The sequence below is a fragment of the Mauremys mutica genome, chromosome 1 (genome assembly GCF_020497125.1).
Source record: "Mauremys mutica isolate MM-2020 ecotype Southern chromosome 1, ASM2049712v1, whole genome shotgun sequence".
NCBI lineage: Eukaryota > Metazoa > Chordata > Testudines > Geoemydidae > Mauremys > Mauremys mutica.
Window position 1 is genome coordinate 166971745 of NC_059072.1, and position 24388 is coordinate 166996132.

Consider the following 24388-nt stretch of genomic DNA (forward strand, 5'->3'; position numbering starts at 1 on the left):
TCTCTCTCTCTCTGCTCCTGTTGTTTATGAGTAACACAAAGGAGATGCAAGTTGCAGTGGGAGTGTGAAAAATTTGTAAATTAGGCCCACACATGTAAATTACTAGTGTTCAATGTCATAAATGCAATAGAAACGAGCCTGAATTAGAGCATTCAGGAAGAGGTGGTAGGGGTATTTGCTTCTGGGTTCAGACTCATCTCTAACATCTGTACTCTGTTTTTGTGTTGCAGAATGGGAAAATTATACAGGAGTAACCCTAGGTACAGTGACAGGGAAGAACTTGGTATTGGGAAAGGCCAGATTGTTATAATATAATCCAGAGGTAATAAATATATACTTAACTGAGCTAGGGCACCGTTCCTCTTAAAGTCAGTAGGAGTTTTGAAAATGACTTTAAAAGTAAAGTAAAAGCACACTTCAAAAGTTGGTAGGAGTGAGAGTGAAGACTTTTATTTTGCATTTACATTTGGCTTGTGGTAACTCTGCAGGATAACCTTAATGGCACATTCCTGTTGCTATGTCCTCTTTTCCTGCTGCCCCCTCCTCCTTAACATATAACTGCAATGAGTGACTTATTACCCATATCTATTGAAGGCAAAGGGCCTGATTCTTCTCATACCTTTGTAAATTGGGGAGTAATTCCACAGAAGTCAACAGAATTGCATAAGCTTATGTGTGAGGAAAATCTGAGCCCAAGTCAGGCCAACTCCTCCTACTTGCCTCCCACACCCATTTCTGCCCAGTGCTTAATGTCTAACGTGTAGAGCAGGACAGAGTTTGGCCTGTTTTGTACTGTTTTTGATTATTTTTTCTCTAATGCCACCATTTAAGGCTGCATGTAGTGTTGCTGTAGCTGTGTTGATCCCAGGATATTAGACACCCACCTTGTCTCACTATTGAGGCTATCTAAATGAAATTACCTGGGCTTCTGTTGCATGGGGAAGAGCCGGTGCATTGTAATGGAGATTCATTTCCTTCTGCTGTGGCAAATGCAGCACAACAATTTATTTGAGCAGTCGTAATGGTATAGTATTGACTGAAGTTGTTCTGCCATTTTTAATAGCACTAAATCATTAAGCAAATGCAATAAACTAGTTGTCATTTAAAGGAGTAATGCCTGCATTTAACATGCTGAAAAATGTCTCTTTGTAGAGCATTGAAAAAAATGTTTAATAATGTGCAGTCAGGAATGCGTCTGAAGACAAAAGCTATATTATCTTGCACTGAAGCTAAACATAACTATCACTTGTTCCTCTAGCCCAGGGGTTCTCAAACTGGGGGTTGAGACCCCTCAGGGTGTCATGAGTTCATTACATGGGGGTTGTGAGATGCCAGCCTCCACCCCAAACCTCGCTTTGCCTCCAGTATTTAAATATGTAAAAAAGTGGTTTTAATTTATAAGGGGAGGTCGCACTCAGAGGCTTGCTATGTGAAAGGGGTCACCAGTACAAAAGTTTGAGAACTACTGCTCAAGCCTGTTGTGATGTGTACATTTTTTTCATGGACGATCACAAGAGTCTTCAGGACTTTCAAACACAAGGCCAGTCTTCATCTAAAAATGTTTGGAACAGAAAGATGTGACTAGCTCTAACTGCCATTTTCTAGGTGTTTTGTATTCAAGGTGTTACAGTGTGCAGTATGGTAAATCGCCAGCATACTTCACTGTATTGATCACTGTCTCTCACAAGCCAACTGATTTGTATTAATGCTAACGCTGAGTGTTCTTGAAAAGGAAAGCTTCAGAACAGTAATAATGAATTATTCTTATAAACTGTTGATTGCACTTCAGTCCTTTAACTGTCCTGTTTGAGCCTGTACTTGGCACCTGAAGTGGACTCTGTCCTGCCTCAGATAAGCACTCTCAGCTTCTATGAGAGTTGTACAGTTGCAATGGAGGGCAGAATTCAGCTCCCTGAATTTCTATTGAAATCAGTGGGAATTACAAATGTGTTTATACAATGCCTAGCACAATGGTGTCATGTTCCACAAAAAATAAGGGCTTCAGGATCAGGCCCTATACAGTTAACCCTTTGCCCATTTGTATCCCTTGGCATTCTCTCAGTTTATCAATGAGATTATGATTTATTTAATGGTGAGATTTTGGGTAGTCACTTAAATTCCATGGTAGATTATATTGCCAAGTATTTTAGTTCTGATTCTTCATCGGCCTAGTTAAAGAACAGATTAGTGAGGTTTTTACATGATAACACAATACGGCTCAAACCCTCTGACAATAGTATGAAGAGTGATTTGATAGAGCTGTAGAATATAACCAGACTAACTGATGTAGGAGTCATCCTAGCATTCCTATATAGTTGTCAAATGAAATCCCAGTTCTTACATTTGCTTTTCCTGTATTTTCCTTACAGCTGAACGAGATATCAGTGTCTACTGTGGAGTACAGGCAATTACTATGAAGATTAATTTTTGCACAGTTCTTTTTTCTGGTTATTCTGAAACAGATCTGGCCCTGAATGGGAAACATGGGGACGCTCACTGCAAGGGCTTTATAAATAACAACACCTTTCCAGCAGTGGTCATTTTCATCATCAATCTCAGCACTTTGGAGTCCTGTGGAAGCACTCTAGTGGTAAGGCAAGATCACCCACAGATTGTATAATCGCTAGTAGTGCCTGGAGTAGAGTGTGGGGGTTACTCCAGCATTACAAAACCCTCTGAAACAGTCTTATACACTTAGTAAAATAGTTCACTACACAAAAATTTGTTTTTTGAAAGAAATTGATAGCTCATCAATTTGAGTGCTGATAAGAAGCCAAGGACTAGGATATACTGGTTGACAACAACTTTATTCTTATAGAGCTGGTTGGGAATTTTCCTTCAAAAGGCTTTTTTCACTGGAAAATGCAGTTTCTTCACAATCAAAACTTTCTGCAGGAATGGTTCAATTTTGTGTAAGTTTTCCAAATTTCCATCTGGAAAAATGAAACAAATATTTTATTTGGGGTTGGTTTTTCATGGGAATTGTAGTTCAAGCTCCCTGACTGAACTACATTTCCCATAGCACAACATATTCTGCCCTCTGAGTGGCATGGTGCATCATGGGAGTAACGTGTCTGCAGGTTCATCATGGGAGATGTAATCTGGCCAGGAATCCTGACCCTGAGTGGAGAATGGAGACATCAGGTTTCTGAACTACAGCTCCCAAGAGGCACCACCATTGGGAAATATTGTGTAATGCTGAATTGACCTGAAACAAATGCTTTGCCATTTCTGAATCAAATGTTTTTAGAACTTCTCATTTCAATATTTGAATTTTTCATTCGATTTCAGGACAAAAATAAACATTGAAATGTTGGAATTTCCCACAGGAAGGAAATTCAGATTCTCACTCAGCTCCAATTCTTATTTAATATACTGCGAGTGTATGTACCAGAGCTTCTGCTGGATGGTGTAAGACCTGCTCAAATGTCTGATTTATGTTGCTCTGTAGTGGTTCGTCAGCAGAAGGATGGAAGCTTTAATAGTGCTAACAACTAGTTGAGATTCTCTTTTAGTGGAAGGGGTAAATACTTGTGTTTCTAGAGCCAAATATCTTAGACTTGATATGCTATGCAGCATAAATGACAGCTATGATATCTGGCTGTGTGCAGACAGCCACAAATTTGTTATACCCAAATTGTCACTTAAGGCAAGATTCTGGTACCTTTTTTGCAGCGCTGTAATTTAATTAACTTTAATGGAGTTACTCCTGATTTACACCAGTGTGAATGAGAGCAGAATCAGGCCCTCAATATTCTAAACTGTCGTATCCAACAATGCCTCAATCTGTGGGGCAAGCCCAGATTTTAGACTTGAATTTCCTTTTACCCTTTAAGAATTGTTGTTCAACTTTTCACTATAGGTAGGATCTCTGCAGTATGCTTTCAGATGTAAGATGAGGGTTTCTGACACGCACAGGGATGGTCTGGGTCACTGAAGATGCCAAAATCTTTATTAAGTAATTTATAATAGAATAACAATTTATAATATTTTGCCAGGTTGCCATTTATAGCCAGAGTTGGTAATGACACTTAAACTTAAGTTCTCCCAGCACTTTCTGTTATATGTCCCTGTTTTCAGTTGCTTATAAGTTTGCCAAAGTGTTCAGGCTGAAACTTTCTATGTGCATTCTCTGTCTCAGGCTGAATTTTCTTTTTAAAGGTTCAGCAAAAATAGTTCAGTTGTTTTCAAGGGTAAGGCTAAGAAAAATGGGTAGTGTTGCCAATGCTAAAAAACCCCTAAACTGTGTGGCTTTTTTATTTTTTAAAAAGAGCTCTTCCCCTTCCATAGTTTGGAGCAAGGCCTTGAAATTTGGAAGATAGCTCTAGGGTCAGATAGATGTCTTTTGCTGTCCCCATGAAAATTACCCAGATTGGGCAAAATTTATCAGCCTCTGAAAATTGCTATTTTGACATGTTCATAGAGTTTGTTAGAAATTTGCTGTTAAAATCTCTGACCATTTCAATTGCTCTGTGCAGGCTCTCATTCCCTTTGGAGCTCCCTATATAGCAAATTCTCTGAATGTTTGCTCATGCCTTGCAGGACTCCCTATGTGTATCCCTATGTGCAAAGACAAAGCAACAGCTTGGGGGAAACAATAGCAACCCACCACCTGCAACCCCTATGGCTTAGGAGTGCTGGGCTCTGAGTCAAGAGGAGACCATGAATACTGATCTCAGCTCTTCTATTCACAGGTGTTAATAGACCACACATTTCATAGCCCTTATTGATAAGCAAGACTCATACCTCTACTTCATGGGGCAGGCATCCTTCATTTTACAGATGGTGTAATTGAGAGGCTGTACTTCTGGAAAGGCTGGGACTAGAACACAGAACTCTAATGTGGTAGACTCCTTTGACATCCTCTTAACCACGCCAGCTTTCAAAATTAATGTGCAACATTTTTGTGCTAGGCTGTACTTTCTGTAACCTCTAGGCCACTCTCTCTCTTCCAGAGCCAGGAACAGAACCTAGGAATCTAGATTCCTAACATTTTTCTGCTGTCTAGCAAATGGTTATGTACACCAATGGAAAAATGTACAGGGAATAAGAGCCTACTATTGCTACCAGGTTTTCCTTTACTTCAAGAAATCAAGTTGTGCTATGAATCTAAAGGTCCTGGGTTCAAACCCTGATGAACTACTCAGATGGGCAGTGTGATTTGATGAATTCCTGTTTTTTTTCCCAGTTTTTCTTTTTTAAAGATATGGGAGATTACATACAAAAACTACATCAAAACATTGCAAAATCAAGCAACAATTAGGTAACGCCACAGTTAATCTCATGCAACCTCAATGTGACCCTGTTGTGTACATGCATTATAAATACTCTTAATTACATATTCACATACTATTTTCTCCACATGACCATTAACTCACATAGTACATGGGATATATGGTGAATGAATCAGTGGGTTGCAGGAAGAGAGAGGATGTTTTGAAGGCATGGGATGGGGACCCAGGAGAGCTGGGTATTTATTTCTGTGTCAACTATATACTTATGTGATGATGAGCAAATCAGTCATAATTCAGACATGCCAGGGGGCTGAATTAAGGTTACACAGCCAACTTTAATTGTGGCATTGTCTAAATATTGAGTGCTTGGATTTGTAGCATTGGCATTCTTTTAATTTAGTTTTTGTGTGAGTAATTTATCATATATAGATACGCAGCTCCATACAGACAGACACAAGCATTGACCAGAAATTCAATTGTTCGGCTTGAATTGCTTTACTGTCTCATTAATATCACTTTAAAAATATTATAACTCTCCCATTTGCATCATCTATTATGTGATTTGGAATCCTTCACAAGCCAACATACCAGTAGTGGCCACACATCACTTCAGTGAGTGGGATTCTTTGTAAAATAACTTCATTTTCAAGTATTAAAAGCTCCAATATTTTGTTACCTTTCAAACTGAAAAGAACTGCTTCTTCAGCCCCCCTTCCCCAGTGATCCAGGGGAATTCATCAGGAATGGTCAGAGAAAATGCCCATCTGAAAAATTATTCACGGGACTTCAGGTCTGTGTTTTAGGTGCTACAGTGAGCCATATTTTGCATTCAGTCAGACCCCTGTAATCCCAATTGACTACAGGCTCTGCAGGTAAAATAGAAAACAGAATCTGATTTAGTAAGCCCAGTTCATCCCTGGTGTACTGAATGAAGTTACACCCAGGATGAATTGGGCTCAAAGTGGCAGAATTTTTCAATGTGTATCTCTCTCTCTCTCTCTCTCTCTCTCTCTCTCTCTCTCTCTTTCTCTTTTATGTGCTTAACCTTCTGGTAATGTCTGTTTTCATACCTTCCTCAATAGGTATCCTCCGTTTCAGGCATCAATGCCTATGGGAATGTATCAGTGGTACAGATAGGTAACGTTTCAGGCTACATAGATACGCCAGATCCACCAACGATCATCAGCTACTTACCAGGGCTTCTGTACAAATTTAGCTGTAGCTACCCATTGGAATACTTGGTCAACAATACACAATTGGCTTCGTAAGTATTCTTTTCATTCATTCATATATATTTATATGTATAAGGGTGAGGGTATCTGTCTCCATGCATCTGCACACCCCAACATTTATCTCCATAAAAATTGTGCTCTTGAACTGATGGTGAAAAACGTAAAACCAAGATTGTGGGAAGAAGTGGCAGGGAGAAAGTGGAGATTGAAGAAAGAAGAAAATTTTACTAGAGGATCTGTATAATAAAATGATTTACCAAAAGCTACTGTAGTTTGTTGCCTGACTAGTGTAAAAATTTTCCTTCTAAATGCATGTGGTTTTATGACTGAATAGTACCTGCATACACATTTTAAATTTCCCATGCAATATCATTTTTTGTGTAGGGTAATCTATGACTATGTAGTGCAAGGAAACACATTTTCCAAGAACAGATACACTACATCCTGGAGAACTGGTTCTTTTATGCCGTTTTGCCTTTCTGCTAATTATTTGCCTGATTCATGTTTTTAATAGCCTCCATTACTGCCAGTATAGTTACTGGTCCTATCATTGTCTCCACTATAAATTCCTATTTTCAGAGGCTTCTAACACAAACCTTAAAAAAATCACTCCTTATGATGTAGCTCAAGAACTGATTAGGAGTAAAAAAGCACTGAAATAGGAAAACGCAAGCAAAAACAAACAAAACCCTTAAACAGTTTCTGGTTTCTAAATCTGTTTTAGGTCCTCAGCTGCTATTTCTGTAAAAGAGAACAATGGGACATTTATCAGCACTCTGAGTTTGCTCCTTTACAATGTAAGTATAAAATTAGTAAAACAATTTATATGTAATATTCTGTGAATTACATGGCTGCAGTTCTCATTGACAGAGCAGAATTAGGCTCCTTATGTGTTCATTATGTTCTATTTTCCCCAGAAGGGAAGCAGGCCTTTTCATACAGTTGTCATTCATCTAATTCTTACCTTGTGCTTGTCCTTTTTTTTGGAATGTACCTGTTTTCTCTCTTCTTAGTCTCTGCCCTGAATGACCTACCATCTCTCTCCTTTTATTCTGCGTTTGCACAGCGCCTAGTGCAATGGGGGTCCTGATCAACAATTAGGGCCTCCAGACCCTATGGCAGTACAAATTATAATAAGTGATACACTAGAATTCATATCTATTGCATATTGTACCTGCATATTATATCTATTCTTAATATGATCTTATAACAATATTGATATGTTAAATTTCTCACAAACATATGTAGATTCAAGCCTTGTCCAAATATGTTGACCATTTTAAATAGGAGTGAAGTAGGCAGGATTTCCCCCCCAGGGGTGGCTCCAGGCCCCAGCACGCCAAGCGCATGCTTGGGGCGGCAAGCCGCGGGGGGCGCTCTGCCGGCGCCACGAAGGCGGCAGGCAGGCTGCCTTTGGCGGCTTGCCTGCGGAGGGTCCGCTGGTCCCGCGGCTTCGTCGGACCTCCCTGTTTTCCCCCCAATCTATACATCCATACAGGTGCTTTATTGCATGTACTTTGGATACTGCACGGGTTAATATTTTTAATAACAGCTTTTGGCTGCTGACACTTCTCTCATACTTTTTCAGATAATTGGGTTTGAATATACATCATTGTATAAACTTATATTATGTAAATATGGACAATGACAATAAAACATAAAAAATGTATGGACTTCTATTTTTAACAGCAACATTAATCCCAGAAATATTTTTTGTTGATTAAAATTTTTATTCATACATTATAAATACCTGATTTAAATATCAATTTTTCAATCTATCAAGCAACATTTTTGTAAATTATGAATCTGGGTTTTTTTCCGCTTTATTATTCATGTAATCGTGATGCTGAGTTATAATTCATGCAACTGATTTAAAAGTCAATGCTTTTTTCTTGGAATATAATGAGCTATAAATATTGTAACAAGACATTTTCCAAAGGCATTTTTTTTAAATTCATGTTTGGAAGTTTGTCATTTGGCAGAGCAGAGTTCTTAAAAACAGATTAAAATGTGTTAGAATGAAGATTATATTTCTCCCATTTTTAAATAAATTTGTAGTCAAAAGGAAAGAGAGCCAACTTCCTCAAAACTACAGGAATTGAATAGTGGATAGGAAGAGCCATTCATAGTTTCTGCAGTGAGAGAATAATAACATACATTAATATCATGCCAGAAGATGCCCCAAATGAAGTGCCCAAGCTTAAAGGGCCTGATCCCGCCCAACTAAAGTCAATAAGGTCAGATCCAAGGTATTTAAGTAATTAAGAATGAAATCATTGGTAATTGACTCTGGGTTTTGATCTTGTGAGATGCTCCTAGAAGAAATACTGCAATTCACAGACGCACGAAAAAGCAACCAAACAAAAGTATTAAGATAATCTTAGCAATTGTAACTATTTTTAGACCCTTGTACATAGATGATCTATACAGTATATTTTGCTCCTCTTATTAAAGACCAACATTTACAAATGCAGACCCCAAAAACAGACATTTAAAAGTCCTGCTTGTCAAAGGTGTTGTGCATTTGTAGCACCCAAAGACACTGTGGCTGTGAAAATCAAGCCACTTTTTAGGTGTCTAAGTTTAGACACCTATGTTTGAATGCTTTAGATAGGCTGTTTGTTTTTTGTCTCTTATTTCTCTAATGTTTATACTCCTTATCCTCAAATCCCTCTCTCCCCCCTCCGACTTGTTGATGTATTCATTTGTTCTGTTGTGCTACTTCGTGCCTTTGCCGTGTGTGAATCTATCTGCAAAATTCCTGGATGCAAGCACAAAACTAGCCATTACGGAAAAGACCTGAAGAGATTAATAGGGATTAAGGTTTGGATTTTCAAAGGAGCCTAAGGGATTTAGATACCCGTGTGTAAATCTTTGGATGTGACTGCAGCATGTCTAGCTCAGGTACTGAGTTAGCTTTGCTCTAATTAGTTTGCTAAAAATAGCACTGTTGTCATGGCACCACAGGCAGTGCCACAGGCTAGCTGCCCAAGTACAATCCTTTGGGTATATACTCAGGCAACTAGCCCATGCCATGGTCTGTGCTGCTGCAGCTATATTTAGCAAGATAGCGTGATCAAATTTAGCTACACATGTTGCAGTCGCCCCTCCCAATTGCAGTACAAGACCTGTCTTTAGACTCCTTTGAAAATCTCAGCCTAAACCAATAGCGATCTATAGGAATTGCTCCAAAAATCTGTAGGACATAATAAGAGTGAGATCTTTTCTACAGATTCTCTTAACCAACCTACAGATTTCACAGAGAAGTATATCCCTGCTATCAAATTCTACTGCTTGGTTTAAAAGTTCTATAGCAAGTTTTCTCTCATTCTCTTTAACATTCTAAAGGACACTTCCATAGGGGTGAAGTATATAGTTATAAATTCTGTTTTTCATTCCATTAGAAAAACCATAGGCTTTGCACATTTAATTTCATATTTTCCAAACTTTCTATACCATCCTGGTTTTATTGTGACACAGTTTCTGCAAGGCAGGACTTTTTGAAAATGTGGACTGAGTCTTGGGTATCCTCATCTCCCACTAGAGATCTTTCTCCCATATGCTGAACCTCCCCCACCAATACCCTATTTCTAATGCTCATCTGCAATATATTAAATGATGTCCCATCTAAGTGCATTTTGTATAGCTAAATTATGTCTTTGTGAACGGGTTCCTACTTCAGCTCCTGGAAATCCTGGCTGGTAGGCCCTCTTTGTGAATTTAGCAGCATACACAGAGCACCAGGGTACATCCACCCAGTGTCTTTGATTGTTTATATTCCAGGTACATTACAACGTGGTGGGTGTTATGCTCCCTTCCTGCTCCCTGTCTCAACTATTTACATGGCTTGATTTCTTCTCAGGAGTACCCAGCTGGTGAGCTAATTACCTCATTAGCTCATCAGGCTCTCTACAGGTGCAAGTGATCCCATTTACCCTTCCAAATCCAAACAACCTAAGTCATTTCTTCTCTAACTATACCTGGTGCCCTGGGTGTTCTAAGTGACCAGGGTGCTGGCTTCCAAAGAGCTCAGTTTATAACTGCTAACAGCACCCTGTCACAGTCTGACACACCATATTCATTTTACAACATTGTACAAGCTGTGATTCTCTCTCTCTCTCTGTACACACACTTACACTAGTTTGGTAATGGAGCTTCTGAAAGGAGATGATTTTTAAATACCGTCTTTGTTTGTTACCTAACACTTTTAATGTGTCGTTTCCCACTAAAGCTGCATTGTGGAGAGCAAAACATCTGTTCTAATCATCTGAGGAAAAACCTTGAACTGTGTGAAACTTGATAGCACTGCTGTTTCCACTAAACCAACTGACCAAAAAAGCTTTTGTGTTGCATGGTGTTGATATTGCCATTCTGTTGCAGCAACTGTGTGTTTGTTTTTTCAGGACTCAACCTACAGCCAGCTGCTGGTTATCCCCAGTATAGGTTTACCTTTGAAAACAAAAATATATGCAGCAGTGCGAGCAACCAACCTAGATGGCAGGTACAGTAAAATATGTTGTTTCTTCCCTTTCTAATTTTTGCAGCTCTTGAGCAGCATCAATCACCATGTAAATTAATAATTCTGTATGTCTCTTTTTTTTTGGACAGTCTTTTATATTGAGGCTTGGTAGAATTTGATATTTTTTAAAATAATTTTGATGGATAACTGATTATTTTCAAGCATTGCTTTTTATTAATTTAAATGTTTGCAGGTGTGGAAAACTATGGGAGTGTCAGACAATAGAAGAGTCAATTATTTAATGACAGTACACATTGAGATTCAAAAAGTTAAATCTTTATAACTGTTAAAATACAAACTGTCAACATCATGTCAAAATATATAAAGTAAATATCCTTACATCAAACTCTTATAACTTCTCAAGCAGCATTTTCTTACTTTTTCCACCTGTACATTTTGAGTATTATCGATGGAAATATTTTTTGTAGGTTTGTGTCTGTACAGTGAAATTCATGTTTTCTGATAAAAATCTAATACTTCCAACCCTATTTACAAGTAATGAAATGGCTAATCTGTGTGAATCACTTCCCTCTGTTGGACGGAATCAGATCTGTTTTGTTATGTGTCACAGGCCTTTTATTGGTAATCATCAACAAAGATTCTCCTTGAGCTCAAGGGAGGGAGTCTTGGGCTTTTGTAAGAGGGGGAAACAAAAGGGTAGGAATAAATGGTCAGTTTCCAGAATGGAGAGAGGTAAATAGTGGTGTCCCCCAGGGGTCTATACTGGGACCATTCCTATTCAACATATTCATAAATGATCTGGAAAAAGGGGTAAACAGTGAGGTGACAAAATTTTCAGTTGATATAAAACTAGTCAAGATGGATTGCAAGGAGTTACAAAAGGATCTCACAAAACTGGGTGACTAGGCAACAAAATGGCAGATGAAATTCAATGCTGATAAATCCAAAGTAATACACATTGGAAAACATAATCTCAACAACATACAAAATTATGGGGTCTAAATTAGCTGTTGTGCACTGAAGAAAGAGATCTTGGAGTCATTGTGGATAGTTCTCTGAAAACATCCACTCAGTGTGCAGCGGCAGTCAAAAAATCAAACAGAATGTTTGGAATCATTAGGAAAGAGATAGATAACAAGGCAGAAAATATCATAATGCCACTATATAAATCCATTGTATGCCCACATCTTGAATACTGTGTGCAGATGTGGTCATCACATCTCAAAAAAGATATATTGGGATTGGAAAAGGTACAGAAAAGCGCAACAGAAATGATTAGGGGTATGGAACAGCTTCCATATGAGGCGAGATTAAAAAGACTGGGACTTTTCAACTTGGAAAAGAGACGACTAAGGAGGGATATGATAAAGGTCTATAAAATCATGACTGGTGTGGAGAAAGTAAATAAGGAAGTGTTATTTACTCCTTCTCATAACACAAGAACTAGGGGTCACCCAATGAAATTAATAGGCAGCAGGTTTAAAACAAAGAAAAGGAAGTATTTCTTCACACAACACATAGTCAATCTTTCAAACTCTTTGCCAAAGGATGTTGTGAAGGCCGAGACTATAGCAGGGTTCAAAAAAGAACTAGGTAAATTCCTGGAGGATAGGTCCATCAATGGCTATTAGCCAGGATCGGCAGGGATGCAAAACCATGCTCTGAAGTGTCCCTAGCCTCTGTTTGCCGGAAGCTGGGAATAGGCGACAGGGGATGGATCACTTGACGATTACCTGTTCTGTTCTTTCGCTCTGAAGCACCTGGCATTGGCCACTGTCGTAAGACAGAATACTGGGCTAGATGGACTATTCGTCTGACCTAGTATGGCTGTTTTTATGAGGATGTAAATCCTGTCCAATGCTGCCATGAAATTCTTAGTGGGGATGATGTGCAGCAAAGTGATACCCATTGAAGTGCTCTGTGGCCACTGATCTGTAACAGCTTCTTTACTGTGGAACAGATGGGTGTAAAATCATGTTGGTTGAATTGTATCATTCATGCACTGTGCAGTAATGTAAGTAATGCAGAAAAATAAAAACTATTATGCTGACATAGAATGGTCTCAGTGAGAATGCAGGGATTCTATACATGGCTCATAACTGTACACAACTGTGTAGGTTCAGTTCATCAGCTGGTACTATCAACTTGTGCCTCAGTTTTTTTTTAAATCTTTTTCTCTGACAATTATCTTGCTCCTCATGCAGATGGAATGTTTTGATGGACTATTGTTACACCACTCCATCTGGTAATCCCAATGATGAGCTTCGATATGATCTCTTCTTTAGGTAGGTACTTTGCAAATCCAGCATTTGTATGTAAATGTCCTCCTTTTAAGACCGCAATTATGAGCCTCTGTATGATGGCGTGATGCTACATTTCTTGACGAGCATGAGGTTTTTAAGGAAGGCCCAATGTCTAAGCTTGTAAATAACTTATTAGTCACTTACCTAGCTATTTGTGGACATAAATGTTGGGTAAGTGTGCACAGACTTGAAAATTGTGTGCACCAATGTAGATGTAGAAATAGTCATTTTGCGTGCACATACTAGGGGCCTTCTACTCAAATTTCAGTAGGTATGTATTAACATATATTTTAATGCCAGCAAGTGGGAGGATGCCCTATGGGTAGATGATAACCATCTGACATGTCTAAGGTGCTGATTCAGGAAAGTGGTTAAGCAGAAGCTTAAGTGCTGTCCTGAATAACAATGGCTTCCTGAACTGGGACCTTAAAAAGGCTAGAAAAGAGCAGCTTGGTGTCTCAGCAACACCACAGATTAAATCATATCAGTGGCTCTTGATGGAGCTGCTACCTTCTTTCAGAGGTGCTTGTCTATACAAATTAGCTTACCTGATAACTTTTTGTTTCAGGTCTCATAATTATTTGTAAATTTGAATTTAAATGGAACCTGGAGCTGAGCTACCTTAGTTTTGGTTTTGATGTTGCAAAATACACAATTCAGTACTGCTTTAAAGAAGTGTGTGTGTGTGTGTGTGTGTGTGAGAGAGAGAGAGAGAGAGAGAGAGAGAGAGAGAGAGAGACATATATACATACATACCCTTTGTGGGCCTCTTCAACAGTGGCCCTCCTTTCAGCAGCCACCACCAGTTGCCTTCTTTCTTGTCCCAGGACTCCTCTTTTCATCCCCCACCAGCAGGCCCATCTCCTAGTCACCTCAGCTCTGAACCCAGGTTCAGCTCAGCTCTAAACCCTCTTAAAGGGCCAGATCAGTTTGTGACAGAGTGCCCTTATACATACAATGTCAAGCAGACTTGACTTCCAGTTGTCAGTATTGTTGGGTCCCTATCTGCATTAGCTAAGAATGCAAAAGCAATGGGGCAAAATTGTGCTCTGGTATAACTTCCACTAATGTCAACGGGTGTAAACACTGCAGGATCAGGGCTAGTTATCTCACATCCTGTGTGTTCCAGACAGTCTAAGGCAAGCGAATCACCTAAAGAAAATATTGGAAATGTGGCATTCTTGAACACAGATCCTTTTTAGTGTTTCTAAGAGTAATTCTGACTCTGAACCTTTTGTTCATTGTCATTCTCTGCCTGCCTGTGCATCTGAGCAGTGCTCACTGCCATGCCATCTCAGCACTTGGCCTACTCATAGCTGCCCATTTTGGACATTGTGGTGCTGTCTTGTTTTGCACAGAGCTTAAGCATTGATCTTGTTACTTATAGTCCCTTATTCTCAGTTAGGGGCTATAAATCAGAGGTACACATGGTCATCCCAGTTTTAATCTTTTATAACCATTAGCTGTGACAAGGACCCACAGACCACTGTAATTGAGAATGCCAAGAGCCAGATGGGCCGGTTTTCCTTTGAGGTGTTCCGCTTTGTGAAGCACAAGAACCAGAAGATGTCTACAGTCTTCCTCCATTGTGTGACAAAGCTGTGCAGAACGGATGACTGTCCCTTTCTTGCACCTGTAAGTTTTGAGGGGGGCTCTGTCAATAATCTTTATGAATCTGTGCTGTGCCAGAAGCAGAACTGTAGGACCATTCTACACCTGTAATTTGCAGATGGATACGGGAGGTGGAGGGCATCTGGGTTGTGCAGATGAAGACAGCACCTAGAATTTGAACTTTTCATCTGTCCCTAGAGAATGTGAATGCAACACACGAAGAGCGGCATTTCAATGTCATCACCATTGTGTGACATAACACTGGGAACTGTAAAGCTCAGGGAAATTGGGCTTGGCATAAGGAGTGTTCACCTTTAGGTTTCTGGCCTCGGATGATAGAGATCAAAGGTGACCACTGTCAGAAAGCCATTCAGATAGTTTATGAAAAATGAGCTGGTGGTCTCAGTATAGCTCCTAGAAAAATGTTATTTGCATCACAAGGAACCGTAAGTGTGTCTTGGGAATAACATCAGTAGAAAGCTCAAGGATAGAGAGTGAGTTTGAGCCTTAGACTGACCTATCCGCTCATTTCTAGATGTGATCCCCACAAGACAAAGTTGAAGAACATTCATAGGGTGTTTGGGGGAATGTTGCACTTCCCCCTGCTATACCTATTTAGTGGGTAGAGTTAATGAGTCTTTAATACCCCTTGCCTAGCAGTAGAGCTGGTCAAAAATATTCTGATAAATCATTTTTTCCATCAGAAAATGCCATTTTGTTGAAACTCAAACTTCCTGTGGGAACGTGTCTATTTTGATGAAATTTTATTTCAGGGGAAAAAAAGTGTGTGTGTGTGGCGGGGGGGAGAAGCATTTTGATAAGGTCAGAGCTATCTGTTTGGCATTTTTAGAAATGTCCATTTTGCTTTTTATTGTTGAAAACAACATTTCACTTAGACATTTTTTATAACAGAAAAATGACAAAGTTGAAATGGAAACAAAACTATTTGATCAAAAGAAAATGTTCTGATATGATTTTTTTTTTGAAAATTTTGTTTTGTGGGAAATTTTAAAATTCTGTGTTTTCATTGCAATTTTGAATTAAACAAATTTTGAAATTGCAGAATTTCCTGTGAAATGGAAATTCTGGTTCCCACGCAGCTCTGTCCAGCAGTTTTCATGATCACTAAAAATGTTTGATAGAAAAACCATATAAAATTTACTCATCTAAGCCCCAATTTAGCAAAGAACTTAAAGCATGTTCTTAAAGTTAAGAATGTGCTTGAGGTCTTTGCTGAATAGGGCCTGAAACATGAAGTATTAAAAGAGTCAAATTGGAATGATTGATTTTAGGTCTCAGCATGGTTTGCATCCCTAAGATATGTGTGGCCACGTTGGATGGGAAAGAGAGGAGGGTCAATTAAGGATGGATTACAGACACTCCAACATGAGACTATTCTAATATGAACACTAATAATAAAATGTAAAGCCAACTTCATGCTATTGTTCAGAATATGAGTAATCCAACATAGCTGCCCTTTAAAAAAAAATTAAAGGGTTTTCTAGGATCTCGACTGTCATATCTTGTATGTCCCTAGTCTAGCACGTAAACATCAGCTGGGATGGGGGCTATGAACAAAGCCTCGGTAAATTAATTACTGAAAAGTTTATTATACTGTAATATGGATATCGTACGTGAGAGCAATGCAGTTCCATAAATGAAATGAGGCAAAATACAACTGGAAGCCAATCATTTACAACATGCACTCTTAGGGGATATTGCATCTCTTTTTATCGCAAAGTAATTGAATACATACAAGAAATAAAGTTGTAGTATCACTTTTTTAAAAGAGCTGGCATTAAAAATGAAATCACAGGAAGGCAATAATTCTACTCCACTCTGAAACTGTGATTGTTTTGATTAACTGCTCAGGTTTGCAGTAACAGAGAAAGAAGAGATGCTGTTAGGAGAACAACTTGGAGCGCTCAGAGCACCTCTGGAAATGCTGTAATCTCTGCTGGCCCCATCATTACAAGGAGTGGTAGGAATTCTCAAACCTTTCTGTATATTGCAGGAATTTAAAACACATGAGGAAATGCTTTGCTGTTTAATGAGAGTTTGCAGTGACTCAAATAAAAAACCCAGCTAACTTATTTGGGTCTATTCCTACTGCTAGACTAAACTTTCATGTAAAAGTTCTGAGCCAATTGTTTTGGTAATATATGCACTGAAAACACCCAATGAAGTCATTGCGGGTTATGTGCATGTGTCTGAGGCAACCATAAACACCTAAACTCAATAGGCTAAATTCTTGTTGGTCATACAGATTCAGCTTCCATTGAAGATAACGGAAAGTGCACCCATCTAACTAAGAAAAAAATGAGCCTGATTAATTTTGCTTAAAATCACAGCTCAAGATGGGAAAGCCGCAAAATGAAAAAAATTGTTTAGAAGCTACTGAACACCCACTCTAACACTGACTACTCCTTGCCTGGCTCTTTCACTTCCATCTTAGGGTATGTCTACACTGCAAAAAATGATGTGTTCTTAACTAGGGTTAGCTCACTTGATTTAAGTTAAGACATAGCAACTTAGCTCTTAACTCACTTTAAAAGTTTGAATTAAAGCCTATAGGGCTGCTAACCTGAGTTAAAACCCAAGTGGCTGTGCATTCACTGCTATTTTAACCCAATTTAGATAAGCCGAGTAAAGAATATACCATTTTTTCCAGTATAGATGCAACTTTAATGACATTAACTATGACTTGCATTGGTAATATACTTTTTGCTCAGCTTTCAGCTGTAAATAGAGCCTGAGGCAAACAGTTCAGGTTTTCAGTTTAAAGACAGTTGCCCAGATTCTGTTCTCATTTAAACTGATACCTAACCAGAGTGTAATTCCACTGATTTCCGTTCTCCTAGAATTTTAAAGTGTTTCAAATGCATCTTGGAATTTCTGAGAAGCATTCATTTTGTGAATACCTGTGGTAACTAGTAAAGATAAAATATTTTGAGCCAAATTCTGCTGTCAGATGCATGTAAGTAACTGTCATTGGGCCAGTGGTTTCAGTGGAGTCAATCTGGATTGAAACCAATGAAACTGAGAGCAGAATGTGATTCCATAGAGGGAAAAGAATTATTAGGATCTTAGGACTAAATCATCTCCTTTTGCTATGCAGTGGTGGAGGCATGGACATATGTGAGAGGAGAAATTTGCCCATACAGAATTGAGAATGTATTCCGTTTTTTGTATGTGCCTGGTTAGAAAAGGTTTTTTATTAGTAGAATTGGATGAATAATGCCAAAAAATTCTGCACATATTTGAAGTAGATAGGCATTTACTTCAGCCATGCTCATGGCCCTTTGGAGTTCACTTTTCATGAATGTTCACTTAGTTTAAAAATATCTGGGGAAAACTAATTTCAGAGTTGCAAGCATCAGGAAACTGAATTTCAGATTTGCAGTTATTTGCACCAGACATGATCATTCACTCAGGGAATAAAAACAAGACCGCAGGATTTATCTGAGCAGTCATAAGCAGCACAGCTCATATTTTTAATATTTGGGATCAATCTATAGAGGTTTACAAAAATAGAAAAATATTAATCAGTTGCCTTTGGATATGGAATACATTCAAGTAAACCACAAAAAGTTCATGGATATTCCATGAGCAGAAGAGGTGGCTAAATTCTTTAAATACATGATTGTTGAAAATTCTTTGCTTAGCTCTAGTTTAGCCATGAATAGATATGAAAAGAGGAAATAGAGGAGACTAAGGGGGGATATGGTAGAGGTATATAAAATCATGAGCGGTGTGGAGAAAGTGAATAAGGAAAATTTATTTACTTGTTCCCATAATATAAGAACTAGGGGTCACCAAATGAAATTAATTGGCAGCAGGTTTAAAACAAATAAAAGGAAGAAGTTCTTCACACAGTGCACAGTCAACCTGTGGAACTTCTTGCCTGGGGAGGTTGTGAAGGCTAGGACTATAACAGGGTTTAAAAGAGAACTAGATACATTCATGGAGGTTAAGTCCATTAATGGCTATTAGCCAGGATGGGTAAGGAATGGTGTCCCTAGCCTCTGTTTGTCAGAGGGTGGAGATGGATGGCAGGAGAGAGATCACTTGATCATTACCTGTTAGGTTCACTCCCTCTGGGGCACCTGGCATTGGTCACTGTCGGTAGACAGGATACTGGGCTGGATGGACCTTTGGTCTGACCCAGTATGGCCATTCTTATGTTCTTAAATAATCATTTTGCAATTGTCGTCTATTTCAGAACTGGAATTCTAACGTGTTATGGAATATATAGAGGACAATTTTACTTTTATTTCTGGCTTTTAGGTTGCACAGGTAGGAAAGATAGTTGGGTCTATGAAGCACTGGACTATGACTTGGTAGGCCTGGGTTCAGTTCCTGACTGCCACAAGTTTCCAGCATGACTTTGGGCAACTCAATCTACCTTGTGCCTCAGTTCCCCTTTTGTGAAATGTGGGGAACAGTACTTCCCTATCTTGAGGCTAAAATCTATTAATGATTGTAGGGCCGTCAGGTATTACGGTTAAATGAGGAGCCATATAGAAACCTAGATAGTCACAAGCAGCAGCAATCCTCCCTCACTCATGTATGTTTTAAGCTATTCTAACATTGTTCTCTTTCACAGAGACCTTGCACTTGTTTGTTTATCTATAATAAGTCATTTTAGACATGGTTTTCTCTCTGTGTACGGAAACAAAATAGTTATCTACTCGTGAAGGCAAAAGTGTTAAAAATTAATGGTAGCCGTTGTATGTCCTAGTTAAAAATAAGTACAAGTCAAGACCTTGAAATAAATGTACTTTTGAGCTGGGATTGAGGCTTACGGACAGAAAAGCAAAACCAAACAAAGATAAGATATTTAGTTTCAAGACCAACAATGGGGAGTAAGTGAAAATTAGGGAAAAAACGTCAACTCATCCCTAAAAACGTAAACTCATCCCTCTATGCTCCTGTCAAGAAAAAAGTATGTGTGAAGGAGAAGTTTTCTAATGATTTGTAGTCACAGATTTCCTTGAAGAAACGAAGATAAAGTACCTCCACCATCACAGAGATCCTTCCCCCTAATACAGCAGATAGATGGTGAGAAGTAGTAGTTCCTGCTGCATTGTCTTGGGTCATATTTTTATGAAATGGAACATAAGAGAATTAGCAACACGTTAAGATAACTGGACCTTGAATAAAGAATTTATTTATTTATTTATTGTAGAGTAATAAGTGGTGCATAAGACCAATATCCTCACAGTAAAAATTAGGAAGCTTCTTATAGTGAATGTTAGCCTGACTTGATCAGAGACATTTATTGTGACAAGCCACCGTTGCCAACACAGTTGCTGAGTTTTAGGATAGTCCTCGCTTTATTTTTATCTGGTTTTAGTGGGAGTGCAGAGAGGATGCAGATATTGATGACTCTAAAATATAATAGCTCCATTTTTATATTTTTATACAGATGAGACACCAACCAACAATTCGCAGCTAGGTAAGTTAATCAGAATAAGAAAAACACAAAAGAGGGGTATTACAGGAGTGCTACACTAATGAGTAGGTAAACCATTTGGATTCCGCTATATGTGTTGAAGTTTTCCTTATTACCATTAATTTAAAATGAGAAAATATGAATGTGTTCTAAAGAAAGCAATTGGTAAATCTGGAATGCTCAGTTAAATTCATATGCCCAACAGTTTAGCAAATTCCAATCTCTACTATGGAACTGAAATTACAAATCAAATGCAACCCTATTTATGCTGCTATGGCACATTAGGAAACAGTGCAACGACCAGAAGCAAAATGACAGGTTTAAGCAATAAAGTCATTTCCTACAACAGATGAATTGAACCACAAAATGGTCGTTATAGTGCAGCCTAGCCTGGCTGACTTCACAGCTCAAAAAGGTAAAAGAATCCTGTTTCAGCTCCTGTAGTCCCTGACCTTTGGCCTGGATGTAACCATAGGAACCACACAAATGGTCTGTGGTAAGGCAGATGGGAATGGGCAACAGGAGATGGATCACTTGATGATTACCTGTTCTCTTCATTCCCTCTGGGGCACCTGGCATTGGTCACTGTCAGAATACTGTCAGGATACTGGCTAGATGGACCTTTGGTCTGACCCAGTATGGACATTCTCATGTTACAGAGCCCAGTGCTTCTGCTCTGGTGGTTGAGGAAGTAGGCTGTATAGAAAAATAATGGGGTAGTATAGGGTAGAGGAGGTCTTCAGATTGTCAGAGTGCGCCTCCTCCTGATCACCTGGAATTCTTTTGGGTGGAGAAATAAATCTGTAGTGTGTTCCTGGTTTCTCTGTTACTGTTGTCTGGCTGATCACTCTTTGTCAATATTTACTAGGGAACCATGTACAAAAATTCAGCTGCTATCCCTCCTGAAGCCTAAAGCAACTGGGAGAGAACCCCTCCCCTCCCCCGGTTCTCCCTTCCTCCAACACATTTGAATGGTGGGGACTCCAGAACCATATTAAGGGTCCTCCTCCATAATAAAATCATGTAAAAAAACCTAGCATTAAATAGAAAGATTTAGTGTTCCTGTCAGCTGACATCCTGCACACCTGAGTATGGAGTTCAGGTCAGCTTATGCATTAAATATTGTCATCTTGTTTTACTTACACACACACACACACACACACACACACACACACACACACACACACACACACACATACCACTATCATCATTGTGAGTGTGAGACTGAAGGAGCTACGCACCTACAGTCACTCCCTAAATACATTAGATAGACTTAATGTGAAGTTCAGTATCAACCTGTTAACTGTAATTTTTGTATATAAAGACATTGTGGCAGGAAGACACAGCGCTGCAGAGAGAGATTCTGATGAGACCTTTCTGTACCTTTTTTTTCTCTTGCAGCTCATCCAAATGGACCTCCTTTCCAGCTGAACTCAGTCACCAGTGCACTGATTTCAGGAATAGTCATTCTAGGGATTATGAGCATTTTCTTTTTTGTATGTTCTCTCACCCTCCTGCGCAGGAAATGGCCCAGCAGCTCAATTTTGGGTGGTGTAGGAAACCCAGTTTTCAACTAAATTAATTTGCACTTGTTTTGGGGGTGGGTGATTGCCTTCGTTGTCCATGAAATATACTTTGTTATAAATTTACCAAGGCAATATTCTGCCTGTATCAAACTTCAGCTAGTCTTATTTGTAGTGTTGTAGACTTTATTGTATAGCTAAACAGTCATAGTGATGGCAAGACTCCTACGTAATTCCTCTCATTTGTGTTTGTGATCAGACTATTGAACATTTTGCCTGTGGGTGTACTGACAATAAAATTGGTGTCCTACTTCCAACCGGGGTCTTAAAATTTAAAGATGTTTAGGATAAAACACATTTAAATACACCATTATTAAACCAGGCCTGGCCAACCTGCCACATTCATGTTTAACCACTGCTTTTGATAAAGACTGCCTCTACTTTTACTTTTTCTCTGTATTTACCCACTTTATTGTGGAGCTTATCCAGCAAATTATTGTAGCTCAGAACCTACATTTTTATTTTCTATCTGGACTAAAAATAACTGCAGAAAGAATCAAAATAAGTGGACAGTGATTATCATTCATGTGGAAATGGGATCATATGACACAGTGGGCAGACGTCTGCTCTGTCTTCTAATTCCATTGGATTCAGTGGGATTGCACACAGTTTAAGTTGAGTCAAACTTTGTCATGGTATCTGTCTGTCAAATTGTTTAGTGCTGAAAATTCAAAGCCGTTCCTAGGGTACAATCCTGACATTCACTGAGACAAAAAACTCTCACAGGGAAGTCTTTGACAACTTTAATGGGAGCTTGCCAGCCTCATCAGTTGTTCAATTTTTGCTAAGCCTAGATGCAGTCAGCACTGCTTGAGTTAAACTCTGCTCTCATGGACATGCTAGGGTGAAAATAATTTCTTCCTTTATTTCTAAAACCCCTCCCACCCCTGAACAACAACAACAACAACGACAAAAACCCAACACTTGTCCAGACAAAAGGATGATTTAGGGCCAAATTCTGCAGTTTGAGCAAAAACCCCACGGAAGTTATTTGAAAGGACCAATTCTGTCACATCAGTTGCACAGTAAAAAAAATAAGGTGGTCCTTCTACACAGAACTTTCCACAGAGTGATGCTTCCCTTTGGCTGTTTTCCCTATGAATTAGACATCCTCCCTGTTTGGGGGAAAGCCTTGCAAGAACAGACCATGTGCCTGACCAGACTCTCAACTCCAGCTAATCTGATAAACCTGAGATCATCTGAATTAAGTGTGAATGATCATGTGTCTCTTTCAGTAGGTATTTATGAATAGGAATTTAGGTACATCTATCCAGGAATCTGGAAGAGGATATTGGTACTGATAAGTGAGGCAATGGTAGATACAGTATATATATTAATTTGATTGCTAAACAGTTAGGGTTTGGGTCTAAGCTCAGAAAGTAAATTCTTAACTTCATTGACCATGTACTGTACATATTGGCTCAGCAGCACCTCATTGTTATTTATCACTTTTTCCCGTATTAATGATGTGTCTGTTTTCTACGATGTGACACAAGTGGTTAATGTTCAGGGGTCTCTGAATCTCAAGACTAAATGCAAATACAGACATGTCATATCACCCTTCTCTGATCTAGACAATGCTGTATAAAGGCCTGTTCAGAAATTATCCAGCCTGTTGTAGTATAGGATCTTTAATAATGACACTGTGCATGTTTTCCTCCAGTCTTAATACCTCAGAAACAATTTTTTGCACTTCAGGGGTTAGGTCTGATGACATGTAAAACATGATTGTTTAATAAAATAAACTGAAAAATATCAGAAGAAATTTGTCTGAATGTATTTCTTAGAGGCAAAACATGGGAGAGGGCATGGGGGGGGGTGTCAAGTGCCCCCCCCCAGATTAGCCTGTTGGGAGTGAGGAGGAAGAGGGGCTCTGTCCTCTCCCTGCTCCTCCCCCCTGGCATGCTCTGCCCCTGTCCCCAGCAGCCAAGCCTGGGCAGGGAGAGGGCCGCTACTGCCTCCCAGCCAGGTTCTCTCAGGCAAAAGCAGATTCGTCCCATTCCCTGCCCAGCTGACAGGGAGAGCGGACAAATGTGAAGGGAGGAGGCACAGGAAGAGACGTCTGGAACCCCCCCTGCAGGTAATGTGGGCAGGGAGAGTGTGGTGGCCTGGGAGGGGCACAGGGCAGTGAGGTCCCTGGGCAGAGGAGGCACATGAGCGGTCACATATCCTCCCCTTTAGATTGTTTCCCCCCAATATGGGGAGGTACCAGTCGTCTATGGTTATTGTCTTGATTATGTTTCAAATTAAAATACTTCATCCTACAAAGGTGAAAATTGGGATCACATGTTTAATCTAAGTAAATTTCTTGTATTGTGACTAGAGCTGGGTGAATTTTTTTTTTGGTTGAATAGTTTATTTGCCTAAAAATGCAAACTGTTCATGAATTCTGGTCAATTCAGCTAATATTTTCTGCTGAAAAGTGTGTGTGTGGGAGGAAATGCAAAAAAGTCAAAATGTTCATTTTGATATATTAAAAATGAAATATTT

The 24388-nt window shown here is 39.2% G+C and overlaps 1 protein-coding gene across 2 annotated transcripts in view; it reads left to right on the top strand.

The window, feature by feature from the left end:
- The window catches only part of ZPLD1 (zona pellucida like domain containing 1), a 66166-nt gene extending 42601 nt beyond the window's left edge, over nucleotides 1-23565 (top strand). The window contains exons 1-10 of one of the 2 annotated variants that reach the window (XM_044984527.1): nucleotides 236-322; nucleotides 2370-2590; nucleotides 6317-6498; nucleotides 7191-7263; nucleotides 10870-10967; nucleotides 13151-13231; nucleotides 14713-14884; nucleotides 16733-16841; nucleotides 20289-20318; nucleotides 21717-23565. In XM_044984527.1, the coding sequence (XP_044840462.1) occupies nucleotides 2414-2590; nucleotides 6317-6498; nucleotides 7191-7263; nucleotides 10870-10967; nucleotides 13151-13231; nucleotides 14713-14884; nucleotides 16733-16841; nucleotides 20289-20318; nucleotides 21717-21892 (1098 nt within the window). In that variant the 5' untranslated portion in view covers nucleotides 236-322; nucleotides 2370-2413 and the 3' untranslated portion in view covers nucleotides 21893-23565. Of the gene's footprint in view, nucleotides 1-235; nucleotides 323-2369; nucleotides 2591-6316; nucleotides 6499-7190; nucleotides 7264-10869; nucleotides 10968-13150; nucleotides 13232-14712; nucleotides 14885-16732; nucleotides 16842-20288; nucleotides 20319-21716 lie in introns of those variants that run through there. The other variant, XM_044984526.1, reaches the window with a different exon arrangement.
- The last annotated feature ends 823 nt before the right edge of the window (nucleotides 23566-24388 follow it).